Source organism: Terrapene carolina, unplaced genomic scaffold (assembly GCF_002925995.2).
Source record: "Terrapene carolina triunguis isolate 2854851 unplaced genomic scaffold, T_m_triunguis-2.0 Scaffold51, whole genome shotgun sequence".
NCBI lineage: Eukaryota > Metazoa > Chordata > Testudines > Emydidae > Terrapene > Terrapene triunguis.
Window position 1 is genome coordinate 959,300 of NW_020664402.1, and position 25,481 is coordinate 984,780.

Consider the following 25,481-nt stretch of genomic DNA (forward strand, 5'->3'; position numbering starts at 1 on the left):
GCTCTTGCTCCTGGCTTATTAGATCAGGGAGGGGCTGGGTTAACCAGGTAATGCACTCAAATCCTGCCAGCTGCTGTAGCTTTGGAAGGGGGTCATGTTCCTTCAGCTGTAGCTAGTCATGCTGAGATCATGGGATAAGAACATTCTAATTTCACAAGTGGTGTGAACACTTCACTGGATGGAAAATCCAAAGAAGATTTGTTTCAAAAATTAAGCTTTTATTCAGTTAGAGGTAGCAATGGGGAGCAGAGTCCTGTAGTGTCAGGGTCACTGGAGAGAGCTAGGTTCTTGGCTAGTAGGGGGAGGGAGCAGTCAATGATCTCAACATTTAAATCAACTCTGTTAAGAGTTTAGCCCATCCTAGATTCAAAACAAAATTCCCCCCCCCAGAGCTCAGGTGTATTTGCACAAAATGAAAAGACAACACAAGACCAGAGCATCATGGTACTGCAGGTTTCTCTTGTTTGCACCTGTAAATACTGAAATGGAAGCAAAGCAAGACATACTACAACTTGCTTCCTAGCAAGAACCACCCCCAGCATCTTTCACAGCTCTTGGGGGAGGGGGCAACATGTCCCACAGGTACCATGTGAGCTGCAGAGGCGGCGGGGCAGTCAGGAAATGGTGTGTAGTAGGTATTGCTTCACAAGGAGTCAGCCAATAGGTATGTTTAGTTTAAAAGTTTTATTTTAAAAAAAAAAAATAAGTGTGGTCTGGGTATAGTGCCCATTACTGTTAACCTAGAGCAAACATGTCAGTGGAACAGTCACCCCTCCAAGCTGGTCACACCAGAATTTACTGTGCCTGCCAGTTCTAAGACTTAGCGCCAAGGAAAAACAAAATTTAAAAAAGGACCTCAGTGACAAACATACATAATGGAAACTAAGCTGGATACAAAAGAATATAGAAATATGTACAGTAATTCACAGCCCAAACAGGAAACCGACCTTAATGAGGTCAGGGGCGCTGGTTATTTTGCAGCTAATTTAGAGATGAGTCATTTAGCATGAAAGCAGTTACAGCATAAATGCAATATTCCCATCTCCTCCCCAGGCGAGTCACCCTAGCATTGTTCCAGTTGCTCGGAGCAGCGAGATGATATGGATTTCACCCAAGCTGGTCTCACACTCCCAGGATGGCATACTTGAACAGTGCCATGATAGCTGCACTGATGAGGCCAGAAATCGGGACAGTGACAAACCATGCCAGGAAGATGTTACGGAAGAGACGCCAGTCCACAGCCTTCCTGGAACGGAGCCAGCCCACTGAGACCACGGAGCCCACCTATGGAAGATACACCAAGGGACAGATTTAAAGACTAGGAGACCACTAGGATCTCACCTCCTGCATAGCAGGCCAGAGATCACCACCTAGTGCTTCCAGCATCAAACCCAACAGCTTCTGGTCAGCTAGAGTATCTTAGAAAGACATTGCAATTTTTAGAGACTGAGCAGCACATACAGGGAGGCAGCTTGTGCACCCCACCCAAATCCCAGCTACCTAGAGTGGGAACTCATGCATGGCAGCTCCACCCCCTACCTGCATGTGAACCAGGTGTGATGTCTCTGCAATGGGGCCAGGACACCTGTGCAGCACAGCTGCCATGTTGATTCCCAGTGAAGCTACAGGGGAGTGAGTTCTCCTCCAAAGGTTGTGCAGTCCCCTTGGGTAATGGGGACCCAGCCTCCTCCCACCCACCCTGCACCAAGGCACACTAGGGTTAGATAGGATCCCCAGGGAATAAGATTAGTACCTACTTGATAATCTTAAAAAAAATCCATAACCAGTCAGGTCCTTGCACACCCAATAATCTCATGGTGCCTGGGGGCACCCCCAAGTTTGAAAACCAAAGTACTACCTTCAGCTTCCAGATACTGATCTTATTCTGCCTTTATCTGCTAGAAGCATGCCCTCAGCTCTCAAAGCTCACCTCAACCTTCTCTAAATAAGATTGAGCTTTTAGTCTCCCTCTATCTAAGGCAGGTTTTCTAGTCTTCAGGTCATTCTTGTAGCTCTTTAGGTATCCTCTCCAATCTGTCAGCATCCCCAACATGTTGCCCCTCCACAGGCAAACTCAGTTTCCAATATGGCCTTACTAAGAAGAGAGCAGCATTGACTAGGTTCAGATACAAGACAAGCCTGAATCCAATGAGACCTGCCCAGAGAAAACCTGAGTCATGGTGAAGTGTGGCCAAGTGCCTTGTGCACATTATGGAGAGCAATCTCCCTGTTGGAACTGTGGTGCACAGCCAGCACAGCATGGGGCCAGGCAGCAATGGACCAGCAGAGAGTTTCACAATGAGATTACAGGCATCTGATGCACAAGTGCAAGGCTTATAGGAATGAAGTTTCCCATGACCTGAGTGGCCCAGGGAGCTTGGCAGCTTTGTAATGGGTCTGTTTGACAACTGTTTTTTGTTCTACCACAGTAGTGCCCACGTATCATAGAATATCAGGGTTGGAAGGGACCTCAGGAGGTCATCTAGTCCAACCCCCTGCTCAAAGCTGGACCAATCCCCAACTAAATCATCCCAGCCAGGGCTTTGTCAAGCCTGACCTTAAAAACTGCTAAGGAAGGAGATTCCACCACCTCCCTAGGTAACCCATTCCAGTGCTTCACCACCCTCCTAGTGAAAATGTTTTCCTAATATCCAACCTAAACCTCCCCCACTGCAACTTGAGACCATTACTCCTTGTTCTGTCATCTGCTACCACTGAGAACAGTCTAGATCCATCCTCTTTGGAACCTCCTTTCAGGCAGTTGAAAGCAGCTATCAAATCCCCCCTCATTCTTTTCTTCTGCAGACTAAAGAATCCCAGTTCCCTCAGCCTCTCCTCATAAGTCATGTGCCCCAGCCCCCTAATCATTTTTGTTGCCCTCTGCTGGACTCTTTCCAATTTTTCCACATCCTTGTAGTGTGGGGCTCAAAACTAGACACAGATGAGGCCTCACCAATGCCAAATAGAGGGGAATGATCATGTCCCTTGATCTGCTGGCAATGCTCCTACTTATACAGCCCAAAATGCCGTTCGCCTTCTCGGCAACAAGGGCACACTGTTGACTCATATCCAGCTTCTCATCCACTGTAACCCCTAGGTCCTTTTCTGCAGAACTGCTGCCTAGCCATTCGGTCCCTAGTCTGTAGTAGTGCATGGGATTCTTCCATCTTAAGTGCAGGACTCTGCACTTGGCCTTGTTGAACCTCAGATTTCTTTTGGACCAATCCTCTAATTTGTCTAGGTCCCTTTGGACCTTATCCCTACCCTCCAGCGTATCTATCACTCCTCCCAGTTTAGTGTCATCTGCAAACTTGCTGAGTGCGCAGTCAACGCCATCCTCCACATCATTAATGAAGATATTGAACAAAACCGGCCCCAGGACCAACCCTTGGGGCATTCTACTTGATACTGGCTGCCAGTGACATGGAGCCATTGATCACTACCCATTGAGCCCGATGATCTAGCCAGCTTTCTATCCACCTTATAGTCCATTCATCCAGCCCATACTTCCTTAATTTGCCGGCAAGAATACTGTGGGAGACCGTATCAAAAGCTTTGCTAAAGTCAAACACATCTACTGCTTTCCCCTCATTCATGGAGACAGTTATCATAGAAGGCAATTAGGTTAGTCAGGCATGACTTGTCCTTGATGAATCCATGCTGACTGTTCCTGATCACTTTCCTCTCCAAGAGCTTCAGAACTGATTCCTTGAGGACCTGCTCCATGATTTTCCAGGGACTAAGGTTAGGCTGACTGGCCTGTAGTTCCCTGGATCCTCCTCCTTCCTTTTTTAAGATGGGCACTACATTAGCCTTTTTCCAGTCATCCGGGACCTCCCCAGATCACCATGAGTTTTCAAAGATAATGGCCAATGGCTCTGCAATCACATCTGCCAACTCCGCCTCCGAGAGGAGGTACGCTAAGTGCTGCAATGGGTGGCTGTGTTGGTGAGTATCTGAATGTCTGTTGCAGGGACAGTTTGTCAGTTTGACCATGTGCTTGATTGTTTGAAAAGTGAATTGGGAGTGCTTTGTTCCAGGTGGGCCTGACTGTTCTAAAAAGGCAGTCAGCAATGAACCAGCTGAGCAGCTAACAGCAGAGGCTAACAGAGGGAGTTCACCTGGGAGTTCACCTGGGGAGAGCGCACTGAGGCTTTCATCTTGCAGGCTTCTCTGAGTAATTGCTGCAACAGCTGAGGAAGCTCTTTGAATGAAGGTAATATGGATGGTGAGCGTTCAGCTGTTACCTGCACAGGATGTGCCATGTTTGTCTTTTTTCCACAGGACAGAAGCAACTTTGTACAAAGTGCAAGCTGGTCTCCATATTGGAAGAGAAGGTTTGAGGTCTGGAGAAACAAGTATCGACCCTGCGTTGCATAAGAGAAAATGAAGGTTTCCTAGACAGACGTCAGGATATGCTTCTATGGGTACAACATTCTGAAGAATCAGAGCAGGCTGAGCAGTGGGGACAGAAGGATGGTGAAGAAATTTGGCAGCATGTGACCTCCAGGAGGGGGAAGAGTCCATGTACCAGCAATGCAGATACAGGTGAGCAACCGTTTTCATGTTCTCCCCACAGGTACTAATGAGGAGAGTGGACTAGATGATACATCTGAGGGAAGGGAGCAGAAGGAGACTCCACCAATTGGAAGGCATGAGATGCACTGTCCTAGGGATGGCGTTTCCATGACCACCGCTCCCAAGAGAAGGCGGCAGGTGGTGGTGGTCGGGGACTCCCTCCTCAGGGGGACAGTCATCTGCCGCCCTGACCAGGAAAACCGAGAGGTCTGCTGCTTGCCAGGAACTAGGATTCACAATGTGACAGACTGCCAAGACTCATCAAGACCTTGGATCACTACCCCTTCCTGCTTCTCCACGTGGGCACCAAGGATACTGCCAGGAATGACCTTGAGCGGATCACTGCAGACTATGTGGGTCTGGGAAGAAGGATAAAGGAGTTTGAGGCACAAGTGTTCTTGTCCATCCTCCTTGTGGAAGGAAAAGGCCTGGGTAGAGACCGTTGAATCATGAAAGTCAACGAATGGCTACGCAGGTGGTGTCAGAGAGAAGGCTTTGGATTCTTTGACCATGGGATGGTGTTCCAAGAAGGAGGAGTGCTAGGCAGAGACGGACTCCACCTAACGAAGAGAGGGACAAGCAGGCTGGCTAACCTAGTGAGGAGGGCTTTAAACTAGGTTCACTGGGGAAGGATACCAAAGTCCTGATGTAAGTGGGGAAATGGGATACCAGGAGGAAGCACGAGCAGGAGAGCGCAAGAGGGGAGGACTCCTGCCTCATACTGAGAAAGCAGGACGATCAGCGAGTTATCTTAAGTGCCTATACACAAATGCAAGAACCCTGGGAAACAAGCAGGGAGAACTGGAAGTCCTGGCAGTCAAGGAACTATGATGTGATTGGAATAACAGAGACTTGGTGGGATAACTCACATGACTGGAGCACTGTCATGGATGGATATAAACTGTTCAGGAAGGACAGGCAGGGCAGAAGAGGTGGGTGAGTTGCACTGTATGCACGATCAGTATGGCTGCTCAGAGCTCCAGTATGAAACTGCAGAAAAACCGGAAAGTCCCTGGATTAAGTTTAGAAGTGTGAGCAACAAAGGTGAGGTCATGATGGGAGTCTGCTATAGACCACCAGACCAGGGGGATGAGGTGGACGAGGCTTTCTTCCGGCAACTAGCAGAAGTTACTAGATCGCAGGCCCTGGTTCTCATGGGAGACTTTAATCACCCTGATATCTGCTGGGAGAGCAATACAGCGGTGCACAGACAATCCAGGACGTTTTTGGAAAGTGTAGGGGACAATTTCCTGGTGCAAGTGCTGGAGGAACCAACTAGGGGCAGAGTGCTTCTTGACCTGCTGCTCACAAACAGGGAAGAATTAGTAGGGGAAGCAAAAGTGGATGGGAACCTGGGAGGCAGTGACCATGATATGGTAGAGTTCAGGATCCTGACATAGGAAGAAAGGAGAGCAGCAGAATACAGACCCTGGACTTCAGAAAAGCAGACTGACTCCCTCAGGGAACTGATGGGCAGGATCCCCTGGGAGAACAACATGAGGGGGAAAGGAGTCCAGGAGAGCTGGCTGTATTTTAAAGAATCCTTATTGAGGTTGCAGGAACAAACTATCCCGATGTGTAGAAAGAAGAGTAAATAGGGCAGGTGACCAGCTTGGCTTAACAGTGAAATCCTTGCTGATCTTAAACACAAAAAAGCAGCATTACAAGAAGTGGAAGACAAATGACCAGGGAGGAGTATAAAAATATTGCTCAGGTATGCAGGAGTGAAATCAGGAAGGCCAAATCACACTTGGAGTTGCAGCTAGCAAGAGATGTTAAGAGTAACAAGAAGGGTTTCTTCAGATATGTTAGCAACAAGAAGAAAGTCAAGGAAAGTGTGGGCCCCTTACTGAATGAGGGAGGCAACCTAGTGACAGAGGATGTGGAAAAAGCTAACGTACTCAATGCTTTTTTTGCCCCTGTCTTCATGAACAAGGTCAGCTCCCAGACTACTGCACTGGGCAGCACAGCATGGGGAGGAGGTGACCAGCCCTCTGTGGAGAAAGAAGTGGTTCAGTACTTTTCCTCAATGCCCATTTCTCTTCAGCTTCTCCCTCCACCACTTCCTATGTTTACTCTATGTTCATTATCCACAAATGGACAGATCTGCATGCAAATTGTAGACCTGTCAAACTCAAGACCAATGCTTGGTGTATTTTGGAAGCTATTCTACTAGAAGTCAATACGAACCAGATCTGAGATGGAGGAGGAAAAAGGCAAGAACCAGTACTTGGAGACAACTGGATTCTCATACAGTAGACCAGACCATCACGTCTGGTCCTACACCACTAACTCCATCTCCTGAGACAGTAGTGACACTTCCTGCAGAACTAATAGGCAGGTCACCACAGGAGCCATTTAACATACGGGCAAGCATTTCACTTACTTTGCAGTGCGTTGTACTGATAGGAAGACCAACATTTGATGCAATCACCACAGTCAGAGCAGATGCCAGTTCAATGCTGAAGCCACTGTGTATACACAAAGATAGTAGTATCAGAGGTTGGTATGAACCACACAATGTCAGCAAGGGATTCCTGCACACCAGACAGTCCATGCGCATGGCACATACAGAACTTTGGCTTATGGCTCCTCTTCTATGCAGGGTTCCAGGTCTCCCTCATTAACCAGTTTAATTGTTAAGGCATTAGATTTTGTACACACTTCTGCTTTGTATGGAGAGTGCACCTGGGGCCTCTTGACAGCTCCTAGCTGGAGGCCAGAAGCAAGGTTAGAGATCTTTAATCAGAGCTTCATTTTTCCTTCCATTTCTAGTGGATACATGCATCTCTGCAGGAAGTTTAGATAAAAGTCAAATATCCATAACTCTAGGGCACTCCCCCTTTACACAATGGAGACTAAGCAGATTTCACACTGCCACTCACTGAGCTCAGTAGTTATTTGCATTCAATTCCTCAAGGCATTTGCTTTGATCTGTAATGCCCTGATATGATCTTGGACCTGGATATCAGAGATCAGTCCCCTTTAGGGCAGCCACCTGGAGATGGTGGCAGGGAATTCAGTGGATGATCTTTGCAATCCACCCCCCAAGCTCCAGAGGGTGGAGCTATAAGGCACAGTGGAAGGTTCAGCTCTTCTGTCTTTTGACCTAGAGAGGAGGGCATGTGTGTTTAGTACAAGCACCTGATCCCAAAGCCATCTGTTCAAATGCACATATTAGAACCATACCAATGGAAATGGCAATTAGAGGGGATATTTGTGGAGTGGTCTTCCTGAAGATAACCCACCACATATCACGACTATCAAAGCTATTGTACCTCAGAGCACTAGGAAGTTTAGAATGTGAGCAAACAAACTGGAAAGAATTAATGAACCTTTCAATTTCAGTAGGCTGCAGACTCCGCATTGTATAATTACATGCTCACCCAGCCTCTGAGTAATAATGTGTTATGTACACAATGGTGAGTACAGAGGACACAGTATACTGAAAATACCATAAACATCCTCCTGTGTCCCCCATGAAGCATCTTACCTAGATGGTGTGATGGGAGTCAGATCCTTCCCCATGGTCTGAATGACTCTTCTCCCCCAGACCCACAGGCCAATGCAGATTCCAGCACCTCCATACAGCAGCAGCCAGATGGGAGTTGCCACTTTGGCAGCCACATCACCTGTCTGATAGACTAGGTACAGAGCCACCAGGGGGCCAATGGCATTGCTGGAAGGAAACAGATGCATTCCAGTCAGAGACAATTAATGAATCTTTCCATGCTGCTGACTTGAGAAGTGATGAACTCCAATCTTGCTATAAACCCTAACTTGCTACATTTTCTGGATGACCAGGTTAGTGGGGAGCACGTATTTGCCAGAAGAGCCCTCACAATAAGCAGCTTTCACACCAGCACGCTAGGCATACATGCTCCAGAGAAGCAGTGAACATACTGCATTAACATTTGCACTGAGAGTAACCAGCTAAAACCTGTCACGTAGATTAAGTCTACTGACCTGACATCGTTGCCGCCATGAGCAAAGGAACCAAAGCAGGCAGTGAGAATCTGCAGGAACTGGAAGAGCAGGGACACTTCTGGTCTATCCTGGTCATGCCACTCCTCCAGAGAATCAGTGCTGCACTTCCTGTCACCACTGCCTATCTCCACCTTGCCTACATCCATATCCACATCAGCAGCCGGGTGGGTATCTGCCACAGCATTGCAGTAGCTAGTGTAGCTGTCCATACGGATCCTCTTCTTAGTGTCTGCTCCAGGCCAGGTCAGCTTCTCCATCTCCTCCCCCTTGGGCTCACCCTCTTTGGCACGGAATGAATCCAGCGGCATGCCACAGATGGCCATAGTGTACGACGTGTAGCTGTTGTTGCGTCTCAGGGGCTTGTCGCCAGAGTCCCCCATGCAATCGCCCACTTTGGCCAGGTGAAGCTTGTGCAGCAGCTCTTTGTACAGGCCCGAATCCTTGTGCACGGTGTGGTACTGGTAGTGGCCATTGGAATTGATCTGATTGCTGACAGCTTGGTTGAACTGAACAAGGTTGCCACTGGGTAACCGCACAGCTCCTGCAAATGGAACTTGAGTTTAACCCACATGCCCAGGAGTGAGGCACATGCCTCAAACAGGAGCCAAACTAAAAACACTACAGACCTCATGCTTGTGCCACTCTGCCCTGATCTATTTGCTGGTGGAATATGCCTCCACATGGCATGCTTAAGGGACTCCCACTTCATCTGGACTTGCCAGGGCCATCTCAACCTCCAGCCATAAGGCCTTGAGTCAAGGCAGGTGCTAACCCCAACTCACCACTATCAATGTTGGTTTCCTTCAGGTCAACACTAGGGAGCCTCTCCCGCTCTGGGGCTTCCTCCACGTCTCCCAGATTGAAGGAGACTGTTCTCTCCTCCACGGCTGCCCTGTGGTGCACAGCAGACACATCAGTGACAGAGCTCTTGTCACCCAAGCCGTTGTCCAGTGGCACTTTATACTCATCTTGGTCTTCCTTCTGGCTGTTTTTTTTCTCCATCAAGGGGCTCCCAGAAGGGCTTGACTTGACCTCTCCTGTGGAAAGAAGCAATGACTTAGTAGTCCCCTTTCCCAAAGGCTACTGCCATTTAAAGCCCATTCAGCCATTAACACCCGATTCCAGCCTACTCTGCATCCACTGAGACCTGAGCAAAGCTGGCACCTGTCAGAACCCAGATTTTAACTACAGACGACAGAGCCACTCTTCTTGGGAGCAGTGTTAAGCAGCAAATCTCTCACCAGGGTATCATTAGTGAAGTGCTGCAATTTGCACTTTGTGATGCATGAGCCATAGGAGTATACAGGTGACTCATCTGTGCCTTTCACTGGGTTAAAGCATGTGACAATACAGAGACTGCACTGGGCAGGAAGATACCTTTTTCACATGGTGATGAGCCATGACAACACTAGGGTTTCCACTGCAAGGAGTGTTTTGGAAAAATGCACCAAGCTCGGCTTTAAAGCTCTCACACAACTTTAAACATCTAGAGTAGAGGCAGCAAAAAAATTTCAGCAAACAATAAGTCTGCTAAAAAAGTAATGGGGAAGTAATAGTGTTGTAGCTGTGTTGGTTTAGTATATTAGAGACAAGGTGGGTGAGGTACTTTTATTGGACCAACTTCCTTTCCCCCCCCCCCCACCAACAGAAGTTGGCCTAATAAAATAGTGTTTCTCAACAACCCATCTGTGGACCAATGCCCGTTCCTGAGATCTCCCTGACTGTTTAGGAAGGCAGCAAGCCGGTCCCTGGTATCAAAAAGGTTGAGAAACACTGCAATAAAAAAAGATTACCTCATCCACTCGCTCTCTAATGCTGAAATGGTTCATTCTGGCCATTGCAAAACAAAGTGTTTCATGTTGTATGCTTTGACTTTCAAAATGGTGATTTGTTTTGAAATTTAGCTACAAAAACCCCAAAAAGTGAAAGCCACCTAAATAACCAAAAACATCAGAATTTGTCTGGGCCAAACAAAACCCCATAAAAAATTTTGGTTCCCATTCCAGGGAGAAAAACTGGCTAGTTTCAAATTGAAAATGAGGTTCTGTTTGGCCCCCAAACCAAAAAGTGTATTATTCACTCAGCTCTAATCTAGAGCCTTGATGGAGGGACTTTAGCTTTCAAACATGAACAGAAACAGTACTAGTTAGGGCAGAACTGGGACTCTGGAGTGATCCTGCCTCTGACTGTACGACCTTGACCTAAATTCATTTTTGGCTGCCTAAGCAAGCACCTAAATACAAGTAGCATTTTCCAGAGGATCTGAACATAGGTCTCCAATGACTCCCGAAGGAGCTGTGGGTTCTCAGCTCTTCTCTGAGAAAGCATGGCCTGTTATTTAAAGAGCCTAACCGTATAGCCAGGTCTGAAAATTGGCTTTAACATCTGCCTGTTTCCCCAGGCCATAAAATGGAAAAACTTCTACCTTACCGGAGGGAGGGCAAAGCTAACAAATGCTTGAAATCTTCAGAGCAAGAACACTAGGAGTCAGTTAAAAGCTTCCCAATCTGTACTATATTAAAGCAGAGACCATTGATTTCAGAACTCATTAGCTCACTGCAAGCACTTGGTCAGAACTTTTTAAGTCTGGCTGGTCAGGTCAGATACTAATAGCAGGAAACCTCTGTAGTTCCCTAGTTCTGCTGCAGTGCTGTGTGGGGCTGCTCAAACTACTCCAGTATGTGTGTCACCGGGGTTCTGCTTAGGAATCGGCTATGCTGAAACCCCAACAGCTGCAAACAGATTTGCTAAGTTACATTAGTGAGGGGGAAAAAATTTAATTCCTGGCAAGAGTATAAACTCCTTTAACAGCTGGAAGGATGAGCTGTCTCTAGATAGACAAATTTCAAAGGCAACCAGAAAGTATTTAACAAGCTATTAGTCTCTCACCACTTATGCAAACCTGACAAGGGTACTTGTGAATAGCTATTTTCTCTTACTTATTGCTTAGGATGTCTCTCCCAAGTCTCACGTGTAATTTATAGAGGAGCCCCTCAGAACATTAAGAAGGTAAAGCTGGGGAATGCTATTTGAGTGCCTTTCAACAGGTATTCTTTGCTATAGGGCAGGGATTTTATGAGATCACCTACTTAAAACTAATCTGCATCAGCAAGGTCAGATTGCTCATTAGGTACAATATGGTATTAAAGGTTATATGCCACAATTAGGCACACTGCCTCCTGCATTCTCTACCCTGGGCACCCTTTAAGATTAATGATGAAATAGTGCTGTTTAGGAGTATATCCACTCCAGGTAATTGTTCTGTGCTGTGTGCCTAACGCCTACTCCATGCAGCTTGATCTGCAACAGATAAGTAGGTACAGAAGTTGCTGCAGCCTCCCAACAGTACTTTCTTACCAGTGGATGGCTACTCAGCTAGAAGCAGACTTAAGGGGCCCTCTTAGAAGCCACCCCTTGTTATAAGCAAGTTTAGTTTTACAGTAACCAGCAAAAGCTTGATTACAAATACAGTACTTAAGTGACTCATGAGATTTTCAGAGGAAGCTGAGTGAGATCTGAGTGCTAACCCCCCTTTAGGATCCTTTAATAAAACAGACTGTTAAAGGGGAGATTTGTAAGACACCCCCCCACCCACCCACACGCAAGATGAGCCAAAACAGGATATTTAAGTAACTCATTAAGCAGAACATGTGATTTTATGTCATTCTAAAGTATTACTTACGTTCTATTTTCTTCTTCATTCTTGGACACACAAAGAACCAGACGATGAGAGCACAGACAACAGCACTCCCCGCCGAAGTTAGAAGGATACCCCAGATAGGAAGTTTGTCAAAGCCCAGCACTAGGAAATAAAACAATGAATCTTGAAAACCCCAGGGCAAGAGCCCCTTCAATGTATGGCTATCCTCTTCACAACTGGCTCAAGGGATGCTTGGTACATGACATTCACTGCTGCCTCCCAGGAGTCTGCAGTGCCCTGCACCAGCTTTGCTATATTAGCAGAAAATCTGAATAGGAGATGTGAATATGTAACAGAAAATCCAATACTAACCCTGCAAAAATTAGAACTTAACCCACATGGGAGCCCCCAACAAGTTACAATCTCTCCCCAGCTAATCTCTTTCACATGTTCGGAGACTCTCCTGACCTCTCCCCTCCCCAGGGAAAACTGGATTACTGAGAGCATTGTACATGCTGGTGACCAAGCAGCAACTGACTAGACATGCTCTACCATCCTTCCCTCAGTTTAGTTGTCAATATAGTATACACAGAGGCTTATGTCCTGACTTGCTTTTTTACTTTGACATTGCAGCAAGTCTGCTGCTGCAGCAGACAGCACTATTCCCCCTGGCATGCCAGTCTGCTAATAGCCAGGGGGAGAAGAGTTGTACCCACGAGAGATCTCCAACAGATTTATAGTGATGTGGCATTTTAGGTTTGTGATGGGATAGGACTTTTCCAGCCACATGGTGCAACAATGATGGCTTCTGCATCTCACTCCAGAGCACTTATTTTTAAAATTAGAAGCAATTCGACATCTCTTGAAACAGGAGAGGCTTTAAGGTGTTAACTGACCTAGTTACACAAGCATTTACAAATGAGTGGCTGGATTTTTTTTCCATAGAAGCTCACTCAGTTATAGTTTACTATAACCTTAAGCTAAGGTATCAAGTGTTTGATAAATGGCCATCAAAATGCTTCTGCATTTTCTGCTGCAGCCAGGAACTATAAACACTCCCAGTACATAGAGGGCAGATAAAGGAACTGCAGAGGTCAAGTGCACAATGTCACACATCTATTTCATATGGCTTAGTTAACATGCAACACTAATAGCAGCTTACAACAAATACAGAGTCTGGCAAAAACCCCAGCTAAAGTGGAACAAAGTTTAACCAAACCTTGTCTACAGAATGTAAATTTAACATGAATCTGGCTAGTAATGTGCAAACTTATAAACTGGATCACATGGTGCGATGCTGTCTATGCTTTAACTGGTTAAGATTCCTACTTCACAAGACAATGTCATTCACAGGCATAACCACCACTTTGGCTGAACTCCATTAGTGCTGCAACATCTGTTAGAATTTCAGGACCAAAGTGCATTTGAAGGGACCAATGTATGAAGGGAAAGCTGAGTCATTACTTCATAGCTACACACCAGACTATTCACTACTAAATACTGAAATAGATCTAAAGTGTCTAATATGACACTGAATACCTGCCACTGTCAGCCTCTACCTAGCTCTGGTTCCTTGATGACCTGTTTTATAATACATCACAGCAGAAAGCACCAGCTGAAGCTGCCATCACAGTCCAGGGTAGCAGGCCCTGATTAAGGTAGCTCAGTATACAGAGTTTTGAAATTGATTGTTAAGTTAGCTGATATTTTCTACAGCTTGCCTTTTAACTCTGCAGGTCTCCAGGCCCTTCTGTGCCAAACTACATTGGATTATGATGGCAGCTGCCTGTTCCATTCATCAGTTGTGTTTCTCCCCCCACCACAACAGAAAGTTAAACATTTTGATCTTGAGCTCCCAAAAGATTTCAACTCCGAAGCATGAATTCCTCTTCGGAGTACTTGTGCCGGCTAGGACATGCCAGTTCTTCTTGGTCAGGAAGTTTCGGGGCAGTTAATATATTCTTAGGGATGAAAAGCAAGCAAGCTCTCATGCTGGAAAGGCCAAACTGAGCAAATCCAATACAAGACTCCAGTGCTGACTAGCCTTACTGGAGAATAGGAAAAGCTTAAGGAGACTCTTCAGCAGCTGGGTTACTGAGCTCTAGCATAAGTAGGAGAGAGGAAAGGGGAAGTCATGTTATCTGCTGTTCCTGTGAAGACTAAGGAGAAAGCTCTGTAGTGATTTAGAGTTTGAGCAGGCCTCTTTGGTTGGGTAACTATCTAGGTTAGAACTCAGCGCACGCTAGCCTGCAGCCTTCTGTAGCCGGCACAGGCCGGCAGCCTTCTAGGAGATTTCAGCCCTGTAAAGCAAAAGGGGTAAATCATGCATTTAATGGAGGTTTTTGTAAAGAATTATAAAATTAGCACTGATGTATTTGACATGTACTTACAAGGTGCACCACTGTACATGATGGAAAAGAGGTTGATCCCAATTGTACAGGCATAGAAGACTGGCAAAGCTCGCAACCCATTGGGAACTGGATCTGCCTGTAAAACAGATTAGTTTTGATGCTATACAAATCCAGATCCCAGACTCTGAACCCAACAGCAAAGCAGATACTTAAAGTACACATCTACATGGAAGAGTGTAGAAAAATAACTTCTTACAAAGTTCTGTTTTGAGCACTTAGACTTAAAAGTTTACTACTTCCCTCCTACTAGCCCAGCAGAGGCAGCTCCAGAAGAGGGAGATAGAGTCTCTTGTGCAAACAGAATTGTTTGCTAAATGCCAATTAGAGGCTTATATATTACAGCTGTGAAAGCTCTGTCCAGTGGGGTTGCATAGGAGTCAGCAAGGAGAGAATTGGGCCTGAAGAACCCTTAGAACTTGTGCATCACAAGATGCAGTGGGGTTTTAGGGTTGCCAATTAGTCGCTCTCCTTACTTGTGAACAGAGCACTTTCCATGTTGAAGACCGAAATGTTCATCTCCCCTGATGCCATTGTTGTTTCAAAGCAGAAATGCACATTCCCTGAAACAGCAATGTTGCCTTTTGAACAGCCCATCCCACAGAGTGGATGGAATCTGATGCTTGAGAACTCTTCACTTAAGAGCATTTTACTTTTAAGTTTTAGGCCTTGGCTACACTGGCGCTGTACAGCGCTGCAACTTGCTGCGCTCAGGGGTGTGAAAACACCCCCGCGAGTACAGCGCTGTAAAGCGCTAGTGTAATCAGAGCCTGCAGCGCTGCACGCTCGCTTGCAGCGCTGCAAGCTATTCCCCTCGGAGAGGTGGAGTACATACAGTGCTGCGAGAGAGCTCTCGCAGCGTTGGTGGCGCGACTACACTCGCGCATCACAGTGCTGCCGCGAAGTCCCGAGTGTAGCCAAGGCCTTAGACATCAAAGTAGCTATGCTCCAGGACTGTTTGCTCTCTGTATTCTGTAAGGCTCTGGATTTTGCTCTCAGGTATTCAATAGCCTACCCATCAGAACAGATGCTCTCTAAAAACTCAGTTTTCAACAGCACTTTCTAAAAGTCTTTGCTTCAATCCACTAAAGGAATTCTCTTCTGGAAAAAAACTCATTTGTCAAAAGGGCTTTTTCCTCCATTTTCCCAGGTGAGTCAGGCCAATTGTTGTTAAAGTCATTTCACTGATTCAGAGAGATTACTCACAAATGCATTCCTATGTACTGAAAGCAACACCTCATCCAGGCAATGGCATTGTTTGAGACTTGTTGACCAGGAGCCAAACCCAAGTGTTCTGATGCTCAATGTTCAGTGAAATTTAATGTATTGAAGCGCATGTTTGCTTTGTCCTATTACAAAAGCATCTGAATAAGTGTTAAGTAGTGAGTACAACTTTGAAAGGCCAGTTATACAATATTAATCTGCCAGCTGTGCTAAATGAACTACTGCATTTTTCAAAGCAGAATCCACAGGAGTTAGATTTGAGATCTGAAGTTCATTTTAACCTACTCAATAACATCCTCAAAATATACTTGGTAACTCCAGAGCTAGTTTTATATTTGTAAGCCGTTTACACACAAGTTGAATCCTGGACACTAGACTCTATATAATTACAGCATCTGTTTGACCAGCAATCTAGTCTGTACACTACCAGCATGCTTAGTGTTAATTCACGTTCAGATTACTGATCTACTCAGCATACTGAACAGCAGGAGTATAGAGAGTGGCTTGTGTTAAATCATTCAAACGAGTTTCATTTCATGCTCCCATTTCCAACTGCTACTTTTGTTCCACTTACTAGAACAGTATTTGTAAAGAGTTCCAAACCAAGGAATCTCACAACAGAAAGCATTTGTCTGGTTGAGTAGAGTTCAGCCCAATACAGTCAAACCTCCCAGACAAAGCCCATCCTGAAGTTCAAGCAACTGGTTTTAGGTTGGTGGAATCTCAAGACAGTTGTTTTGGGAACCTCTGGTCTGCAGGTTTAATTTAAGACATGAGCCCAAGATCCATGAGGGCTTGCCTACATCAAGAAATTAGCAAGACTATATTGCTGTAGTTATTCCAATACAACTGCCTATGTAGACACATTCAAGTACCTGGGGAGCTATTGCAGATATCTGTATCAGTACAGTTCTGCTGCTAAGGGCACGTCTTCACTGGCTACGTTAAAGCGCTGCCACATGCTTTAACGTGTCTTGTGTAGTCACAGCACAGTGCTGGGAGAGAGCTCTCCCAGTGCTCTTAAAAAACCCTACCTCCACAAGGAGAATAGCTCCCAGCGCTGGTGCACGGTCTACACTGGCACTTTACAGCACTGCAACTTGCAGCGCTCAGGGGTGTGTTTTTTCACACCCCTGAGCGAGAAAGTTTTGGTGCTGTAAAGTGCCAGTGTAGACAAGCCCTAAGTTTCCCTGTGTAGGCAAGCTGCCAGTTCAGTCATGCATAGAAGCAGAGTTTCCATCACAAGGGCAGAGCTCTCCCAGGCATTTTAATGCTAAGGCAGGTCATTCAAGTTACAACTAGCTCTAATTGGCACTTCCACAAACTGTTCCATTGAGTGCCAAGTGGCAATCAAGGTGCAAGATTCCTTCCTGCCTTGGAAAGGCTAAAGAGCTCTCTTTACAATCCTAACAGCTACAACACCACTGCATAGTACAAGCTGGGGGGAGAGAGAGACTTGGATAGTATAAACAAGAGGCAGGCAGAATGGTATTAACATGAAATGGGTCTGAGGATAAGGTATTTCAAAATCTATTTGGTCTACTCAGCTAGCCTGCCCTTGGAAGTCTGATGCATAAGCCAGTGTCTACAGACTTTATGTTTTATTAAAGAGAAGTTTCTAGCCCTTCTAGTTGCAGTGATGCTTTCCAGTCTGCAGCCAGAATTAACTCTACTGCTACTAGGTAACAAGCTGCAACACAAAGCCAAGATGACACTGGTCGGTTTGATTTGCAGCCCACAAGGCATTGGACAGCAGCACAAGTAGCCAGCGTCTTATCAGTTTCATGCTGCTGCTGGGGAAGCTATGCCTGCTTCTGTTCTCCATCTGGTTGAACATGAGATAGGTGTGGAATATTAACCCCTGAACTAGCAGCTTTGGATAGGAGGGCAAGAAGAGAAAGCTCCTCCTGTCTTCAAGTCTCCAGAGTGTTGAGATAACCACTAGCCAGAGACAGATATGAAAGATGGAGCATTCAAAGAAGGCCTGGAGACACTTGCCAGGTTACTATCCCAGCAACCTCTTCCATGCCCACTGCTGGTGACAGGGCTTCTCAGAACATTGCACTGGATCTCTATGCTCCCTTCCCCACAAAAAAAGTTCATATCAGCCTGTGGCAAGTAGGTACCCAGTAATTATGAAGGGCAGCCCAGCAGCTAGGGTGCTAGTCCGGGAGATGCATGGATCAAAACATTAAAGATCACGAAGTTCTCAGTAATAAGCATTTAAGACTGTCCTGACCGGGAATGGTTATTCCTATTATCTGCTCATACAATTTCAGTTGCAGAACAGTTTTCACACAGCAGATGCACATTGTGGAGATCTGGCACCCTTACCTTACGAAGAATGAACATACGGACAAGGAAGAACAGGATAGCAGACATGATGCCAGAAAGCAGGGGAGAGATGAACCAGGACAACACTAGGACAGAAGATAAAGAGGCGATTAATATCCTGGCTACTAGAAGGTGGCTCTGGGCAGTAAAACCAGTTATATTTTTCTTACTAATCCAATGTTGGGGACAAGGCCATAGACCGGGGTAGGCAACCTATGGCATGTGTGCCGAAGGCGGCATGCAAGCTGATTTTCAGTGGCACTCACACTGCCCGGGTCCTGGCCACCGGTCAGGTGAGCTCTGCATTTTAATTTATTTAAATGAAGCTTCTTAAACATTTTAAAAACCTTATTTACTTTACATACAACAATAGTTTAGTTATATATTATAGACTTATAGCAAGATCTTCTGAAAACGTTAAAATGTATTACTGGCATGCAAAACCTTAAATTAGCATGAATAAATGAAGACTCGGCACACCACTTCTGAAAGGTTGCCGACCCCTGCCATAGACAGAACAAGCAGCAATGGTCTCAAGTTGCAGTGGGGGAGGTCTAGGTTGGATATTAGGAAACACTATTTCACTAGGAGGGTGGTGAAGCACTGGAATGGGTTACCTAGGGAGGTGGTGGAATCTCCATCCTTAGAGGTTTTTAAGGCCCCGGCTTGACAAAGCCCTGGCTGGGATGATTTAGTTGGGGTTGGTCCTGCTTTGAGCAGGGGATTGGACTAGAGGACCTCCTGAGGTCTCTTCCAACCCTAATGTTCTATGATAGGTTTTATTAATGCCACACCTCACCATCTGAAAAAGCTAGTGGGTTGTACTTTACTTACCAATTTTAAGCAGCTCTGACCACTGGACGCCTTTCTGTCCTTTGGCCACCAGCGAAAAGCCAATTGTTGCTCCAACAATACAATGGGTACCAGAAATGGGAAGCCTCAAGAATGAAGCTGCTAGCTGCCACACAGCTGACCCTAAAACAACAAAGTTGTGTCTCAGTGACTAGTCACCATTACAATATATGGCAGATTTGGGGACAGACACTCCAACAAGATAACTAATCCATGTGTACTTAATCACTTTGCTGCTGCAGCTAGAATGTTACTCACCAAACATAGCGCTGATTGAGCCGGCCATGAGTAGCTCTTGTGTAGAGTTGTACATCTCCACGTCAATCAACCCCTTCCGGATGGTCTCACTCACTTTAGCACCCAGCAGAACAGAGCCCACCGTTTCAAAGATGGATGCCAGGATACATGCTTGCCGCAGAGTCACCACACCCGACCCCACTGCAGTTCCGAACGAGTTTGCCACATCATTGGCACCCACAGAAAACGCCAACACAAAGGCAATGATGAAGCCCAATATCAGCATCCAGAGGAAAGCTACCATGGGACCAGATGCCTTACTTCCTATCGTACTGGTTAGCAGATCCATCAGAGCCGTTGTTGATTCAATTGTGGATTCCATGTTATTAATTTAGTGGTTTCAAATTAACAGGAATTTGCAACTTTGATACATAAACAAAATATGAGGTATGAAAATATTATAATAAATAATGTTACAAATTAAATAAACTAAACGAAGATATGTTCAGAACCAGAGAGTTACTGCTATACGGTGTGTATGGGAATCTCTTTTCTAAAGTTCCTGTGGCTCTGGAGAATTAAACGAGCTGAATAAAATTCCATGGTGCAGAAAATAGAGAACACAAGTTCTTCATCCTGAAATGAGAGAGGGAGAACTGAGTCCCCATGGTCCATGGATGCTGGCTAAGTGAGCACAAGGCTATAGCATAGTGAGACTTTCCCCAAATAGTTAGAGCAAGGCCATTTTTTAAGCTTACATCCCTGTTTAGCAGCTAGAGGCCACACTGGGTACCCATTAGGAAACATAAGTGACTACCTGCTGCTCCATTAGTGCTGTATTCCTGGCCTTCTGCCTATGTTCACCATGCAGATGGGGACACAAAATCCCTTGTGATTTCTACCCTCCCACCAGCCAAGCTGAATGCCAGTTCCCCCTGCAGGCATGCTTAAAAGAGTACCACCACATTGACAATGCCATCAGGATTTGGAATGGAGCTGCTCTCCAGCCTAGAGAGAAGAGGATTTGAGCCAGTGATTTTAGAGAGCACTTCAGTGGAGTCTAGTTGCTGAACGTGGTAAAATAAGAGGGCATGAGACCCACAGCAAGTACCAGATCGATTATTTTTCCTTGGAGAGAGATACAAGCTCTGGACTAGAAGAATGAGGCCGATTCCAACACGCGCGCCATGCTGCCGTGTGGAGCAGGGACCTAAAAGCAAGCAGGCAGTACCACAGAACCCTACCTTAAATCTATTAAGACAAACTTAGCCACCATCCCTACTAGCCTGAAAGGCACACTCCAGGCCAAGTATTTCCTCAACAGGCTACAAACATTATCTGCTCTTGTTGGGTTCCAGGAAGGAACTAAAGGATTCTTCCCCAGCCTATGGGGAGGATCCACAGGGCCCAGGATTATGTGGGACAACAGAAAAAAACAAGGTCAGGGTCAAAAGTAGGGAACCTGAGGGGGACACCGAGCAGAGAACCCTGGACAACACCCACTGAACCTCAAAGGTGTCAAGGGAGCCAGCAGTCGCTGCCCAGAGGAATTCTGCCTGGATATGTGGGTGGAGAGAGGACTGGAAACAAGCTCCACAGTCAGAGAGAACCCACTCAGCCAACATCTCCTCTCTGGTGTTCAAGATTGCCACTTTGGCCACCGCTAGGAGGAGGTTGATGAGGTCCCGCAACTTTATGGGGCCACAGATAGGGTGTGCATATACAAGAAGGTGGGAGAAGTGCAGCCAAAAACACGAGGCGGAAAACATTATCTGCTGGAAGGTAGGCACGTCAGGCACTGGGTCTACCAATTTCAGCTCTTTCCAACATAACAGACACTCAGCACAGAGCCCTTTCAATCCTTAAAACCCTACCAAAAAACAACAACCTCTACCCAAGCAGAGTTTTGGCCCCAAAAAGAGAGAAGTGCCAGACTCCATGAAGCCCTTAAGGGACTTCACTATTGCCACTATTAAATGGCAGGTGTTCAGATACTATAATGTTGGGTGTAACAAAACCCCAAGATCGCTATCTCTGCCTTCCAGCAAAGATTCCTGGACTAAGTGGGCTGTTGCTATGTCGCAGATGCAAGCTGCAGTGGAGCGGGAGAGTGGAAGTGGCTTCCCTTTGAAGCCCTGCTGCAAGACAATTAACACCATGGCTCACCCCGGCCAGCTAACATGTTAAACCTGCAACTTATCCCATCTACACCAGGATTTTAACATGTTAAAATCTGATAGCTAACAGCACCACTACCTAGTGTGGACAAGCACCAAAATAAGAAAAAGCCCCAGTCAGTCTGCAAATCCTGTACCTGAACAATGACTTGAGTAAGGCATGTTGGCAGGTCAGCTGAATTCCCCATAGTACCTTGTGTCCTAAGCTGCAGTCTTTTGTGCTTAGCCTGGCTATTGCTGCTGCAGAAATTACTCACTCTTGGTTTGTTTGCTGCCTGTCCCTACGGTGACAGCGCTGGCTCTGGCTGTCCCTGAAAAGGGCCATCAGAAGAGGGAGCAAGCCCTCTCCCCACCCCTCAAGAATCAGAGCAGGAAAGACACTGTTCATTAAGATTCTTGCCTTTCCCCAAGAGCATTTGGGAAGGAAGGAGCCCATCACAGGTATGTCAGAAGGTCCTACATCTGTTATTTCCCCCTCTACCCTATCTGTGTTGCAGCCATGCTTCACCACAACACTGAGAAGAGACAGGAGATTAATATCCAGCCAATTTAACATCAGATCTTGCACTGCACCAGCCCCAGACCTCCTCACACACCATTACCACCTTTGCTGCAAAGTAGGAGGAAGGGCTGCAGATACCTTGACCATGAGTTGGAATGGAAGCAGCAACACCTTCCATCTGAGCAACAGGCCCACTTAAACAAACTCCCTGAAACACTGCCAACGATCATCCCCCTACTAGACTGGAGGGAGGAAAGGCAGAACAATCTGCCTGAAAAGGCAAGCCTACAAAGCACACTCTGGGGAAACAGCATCTGCTGCATGGAGGCAGAAAATTGGGTTTTCTATGTGGCTGCAGTACCTCAAGTGAGCAAGTGGGGGACCCAGCTGGCACTCAGATTCCAAGATGTAACCTCAAGAGGGATTATGCCCACCATCTGCCCCCTGAAGAAATTACAAAGTCCACATTGGGGCATCTAAGTGAGCCTTAAGTGGGGGGAGGGATAGCTCAGTGGTTTGAGCAGTGGCCTGCTAAACCCAGGGTTGAGTTCAATCCTTGAGGGGGTCACTTAGGGATCGGGGCAAAATCAGTACTTGGTCCTGCTAGTGAAGGCAGGGGGCTGGACTCGACTCAATGACCTTTCAGGGTCCCTTCCAGTTCTATGAGATAGGTATATCTTCATATAAAAAAAATTATCACTAGAGGCACCAAATAGCCACCATGCACCTGGAAATCTACAGGCTCTGTGGATACTCAGCCCCTCACTGTTTTAGGCACTCATTAAGGCTAAGTCTTCACAGCAAAAAATGGAGTGTTTTTACATCAAGTTAGCCATCTTTGGGTTTGTCTACACTTAAAATGCTGCAGCAGCACTTCAGTGAAGACACTACCTACACTGACATGCAGGTTACCTATGCTGTAGCCAGAACCCTAACTCTCAGAGGCATAAGCTAGGTTGACAGGAGAACCCATTGACCAGCACGGTCTACACAGGGAGTTAAACTGACCTAACAGCTTTACTCAGGTGTGTGGAACTAGATCAATCCAGTTTCCTAGTGTAGACCTGGCCTTAGTGTCAAAATCTCAAGGGAACAAGTCACTTGTTTTTATGTCAATTGGCTATATCAAGGTAAGCCCCAGGTGGGAGGTACATGGGGGCCTCAAACTAGCTACAGATAATTAAGAACTACCCGAGCCTTATCTCAGCTACCTCAATATAAAATCCTAGCAAACTCAACGTTCACCCTCCATTTTGCACTACAGTCAGGCCAGGTGAATTAGCCCCAAGGGGCAGAAGAGCCCTGCCTAGCTAGCCTGCCCCGCTGTAGCCACACGGCACTTCCATCACCTCCCTGTGAATTCAAACTTTGCTTTGAGAGCCCTCCCCTCCCAAGGGGCTCTGAAAGGGCAGCCACACGTTCCTCTGAACCCTGAGCTCAGCCAGGCCGTGCCAGCTGGCACTCGGTGCCAGCACACAGGTGGGCATCCTGCAAATGACAAACCGAGCATGCCCTGCTGTCACCCTCCACTGGGACAGGAGTCAGTGCCACCATGCTGCCAGCTAGCCCAGGCGAGAGGGGGCTGTGCCCAGAGCACCTTGCACCACCTCTGCAGTGCCCATCCTCACCACCGCTCGCCCCCAGACAGGCTGTGCCCCCACCCACCTGGCACCCCACGCCCTGGAGGAGCTGGGGCCCCTGCTGCCCCCCAACACCCACCAGGTCCCTTACACATGGGGCGTCACCCCACACGCCGCACAGCCCCTTGCGCCCCGCCCCACTGCCCCCCCCCGCATCACCCGCTCCCCAGATACCCCGCCCGGGGGCACCCCTCCCGCGCGACCCCGCGCGCCGGCCTTTCCTTCCCGCGCAGCAGGAAACGGCTGCTCCCGCGCGCGCCTCGCCTCAGGCGGGTCCAGGGCCGCGCGGGCAGCCGGGCGCACGTGGGGGGAGGGGGCGCGGCGCGCGCAGAGCCCTGTCCTCCCCCCGCCCTGTGCCGCGAGCCGCGCCCCAGCCCCGGCTCCTGCCGGCGGGCAGCGCTCCGCCATTCCCCCAGCCCGAGCGCGGCGCTCACCGCGGTGTCGATCTGGTTCTAGGCGGCTCCACTGTCCCGACCAGCTCCCAGCACACGCAGCTTGCCGCCGGCGCCGGGCCGTGCTTTATAGCCTGAGCCGGCCCACGTGACCCGCCGGCCCCGCCCCCCGGCCGAGCACGCATCCGGCGCGTGACGCAGGGAGAACACGGCCCCCTTTCTCGCTGCCGCGCGGCCATTCGCCACCCCCGGATCATGGCCACGCCCCTTGCTGGGATGGGCGCGGCTCCCGCTCCAGTCGACCCCGGCCACGGGCTGTTCACGCTGGACCCTAACGAGGGGCCCTGGCCGGGCGATCGGGAACGGGGGTTTGGTACTAACGCTGCCTCCCACCAGCAGGCTGAGCCTGCCCCAATGCAGGGTCTGCTCCCAGCGCCACCAGGGCACTCAGCTCCTGGGTTTCCTCCCTCCCGCCCCTCCCCCGGGGAGCTGGGAAAGACTCCTCAGGTTATTTCCCTCACCTGTTCCCCATGGGATGCTTGTTCTCCCACCCTGCTAGGAGGGACTGAGGCCGACCCTGGGCTCCTATATGGTCCCTGCGCTTGTTTGTTCTGGTTTTAGGGGGATCATGACTTGCATTCCCAGTAAACATTATCAGCTGACTCAAAGGACACCACGCCCTCTGCCAGCCAGAAACAGGAACAGATCAATCTGGGGCTTGGCACTGCCCTTCGTACCACGAGCCCCACGGTCCTGCCCATGCACTGTGCGGTGCCCAAAACATGATGTGGGTGGGATTGGCAGCGGAGGGCCGGGCTATGAGCTTCCATGGGTGGCTCTAACACACATCAGGCAGGGCCATGCAATGCCGAATTAGCACAGGATCATATAGCAGGACAGGTCTCACTGTGACGTTCTTACAATACCAAAGCTCCCCTTGACAATTGGATGGGGGCCCCTGTGCAGGCCACAATGCTTAGCGCCCCAGACACCTGGTCTGTCTTGATCCAAATGCAGGTGCAGGAACATAGGTTGCCAGTGGTGCTGCATCTTGATCCAAGCAGTCTACAGAACAAAGTAGTGCTTTAGAGCAGGGTTTCTCCACCCGTGGGTCGGGACCCAAAATTGGGTCGCCAGAACTTTTAAAAAGGTTGCGTGGCAGCTCCTGTCCCAAAGGACAGGCTGGGCTTGCCTATATCCTCCAGGCACTGCAACCTCTGGGATCCCAGCGCCACTCATGTTTGGCCCAGCTGTCATGATGATGGGAGCCTGGGTAACCCAAATTTAAGTGAGTGACACTGCACCCCATGAGCCAGGTCACAACTCCACTCACACAAATTTGGTCCAGTCAGGGGGGCGGGGCTGAGCAGCGCTGCAACCCCAGAGGCTGCACAGCTCGGAGCGGAGAGCCAAGCCCAGTCATTCTCACAGCACAGAAGGTGAGGATCCAACCAAAACCGCCCCAGGGCCTCCACCCCTGGGTTGTGACTGGCCATAAACATTCACTAAT

General features: G+C 47.9%; 1 protein-coding gene across 1 annotated transcript; it reads right to left on the reverse strand.

The window, feature by feature from the left end:
• Positions 1 to 694: 694 nt before the first annotated feature.
• LOC113407664 (sodium-dependent phosphate transporter 1-like) lies at positions 695 to 24,093 on the reverse strand. Its single transcript, XM_026656933.2, has 11 exons — positions 24,014 to 24,093; positions 19,282 to 19,896; positions 19,006 to 19,146; positions 18,172 to 18,257; positions 14,596 to 14,692; positions 12,248 to 12,367; positions 9,348 to 9,602; positions 8,545 to 9,106; positions 8,072 to 8,257; positions 6,965 to 7,049; positions 695 to 1,284 (listed from the first exon to the last, which is right to left on the reverse strand). The coding sequence occupies exons 2-11, from the start codon at positions 19,640 to 19,642 to the stop codon at positions 1,123 to 1,125; spliced, it is 2,055 nt and encodes a 684-aa protein (XP_026512718.1). The 5' UTR covers positions 19,643 to 19,896; positions 24,014 to 24,093; the 3' UTR covers positions 695 to 1,122.
• Positions 24,094 to 25,481: the final 1,388 nt, after the last annotated feature.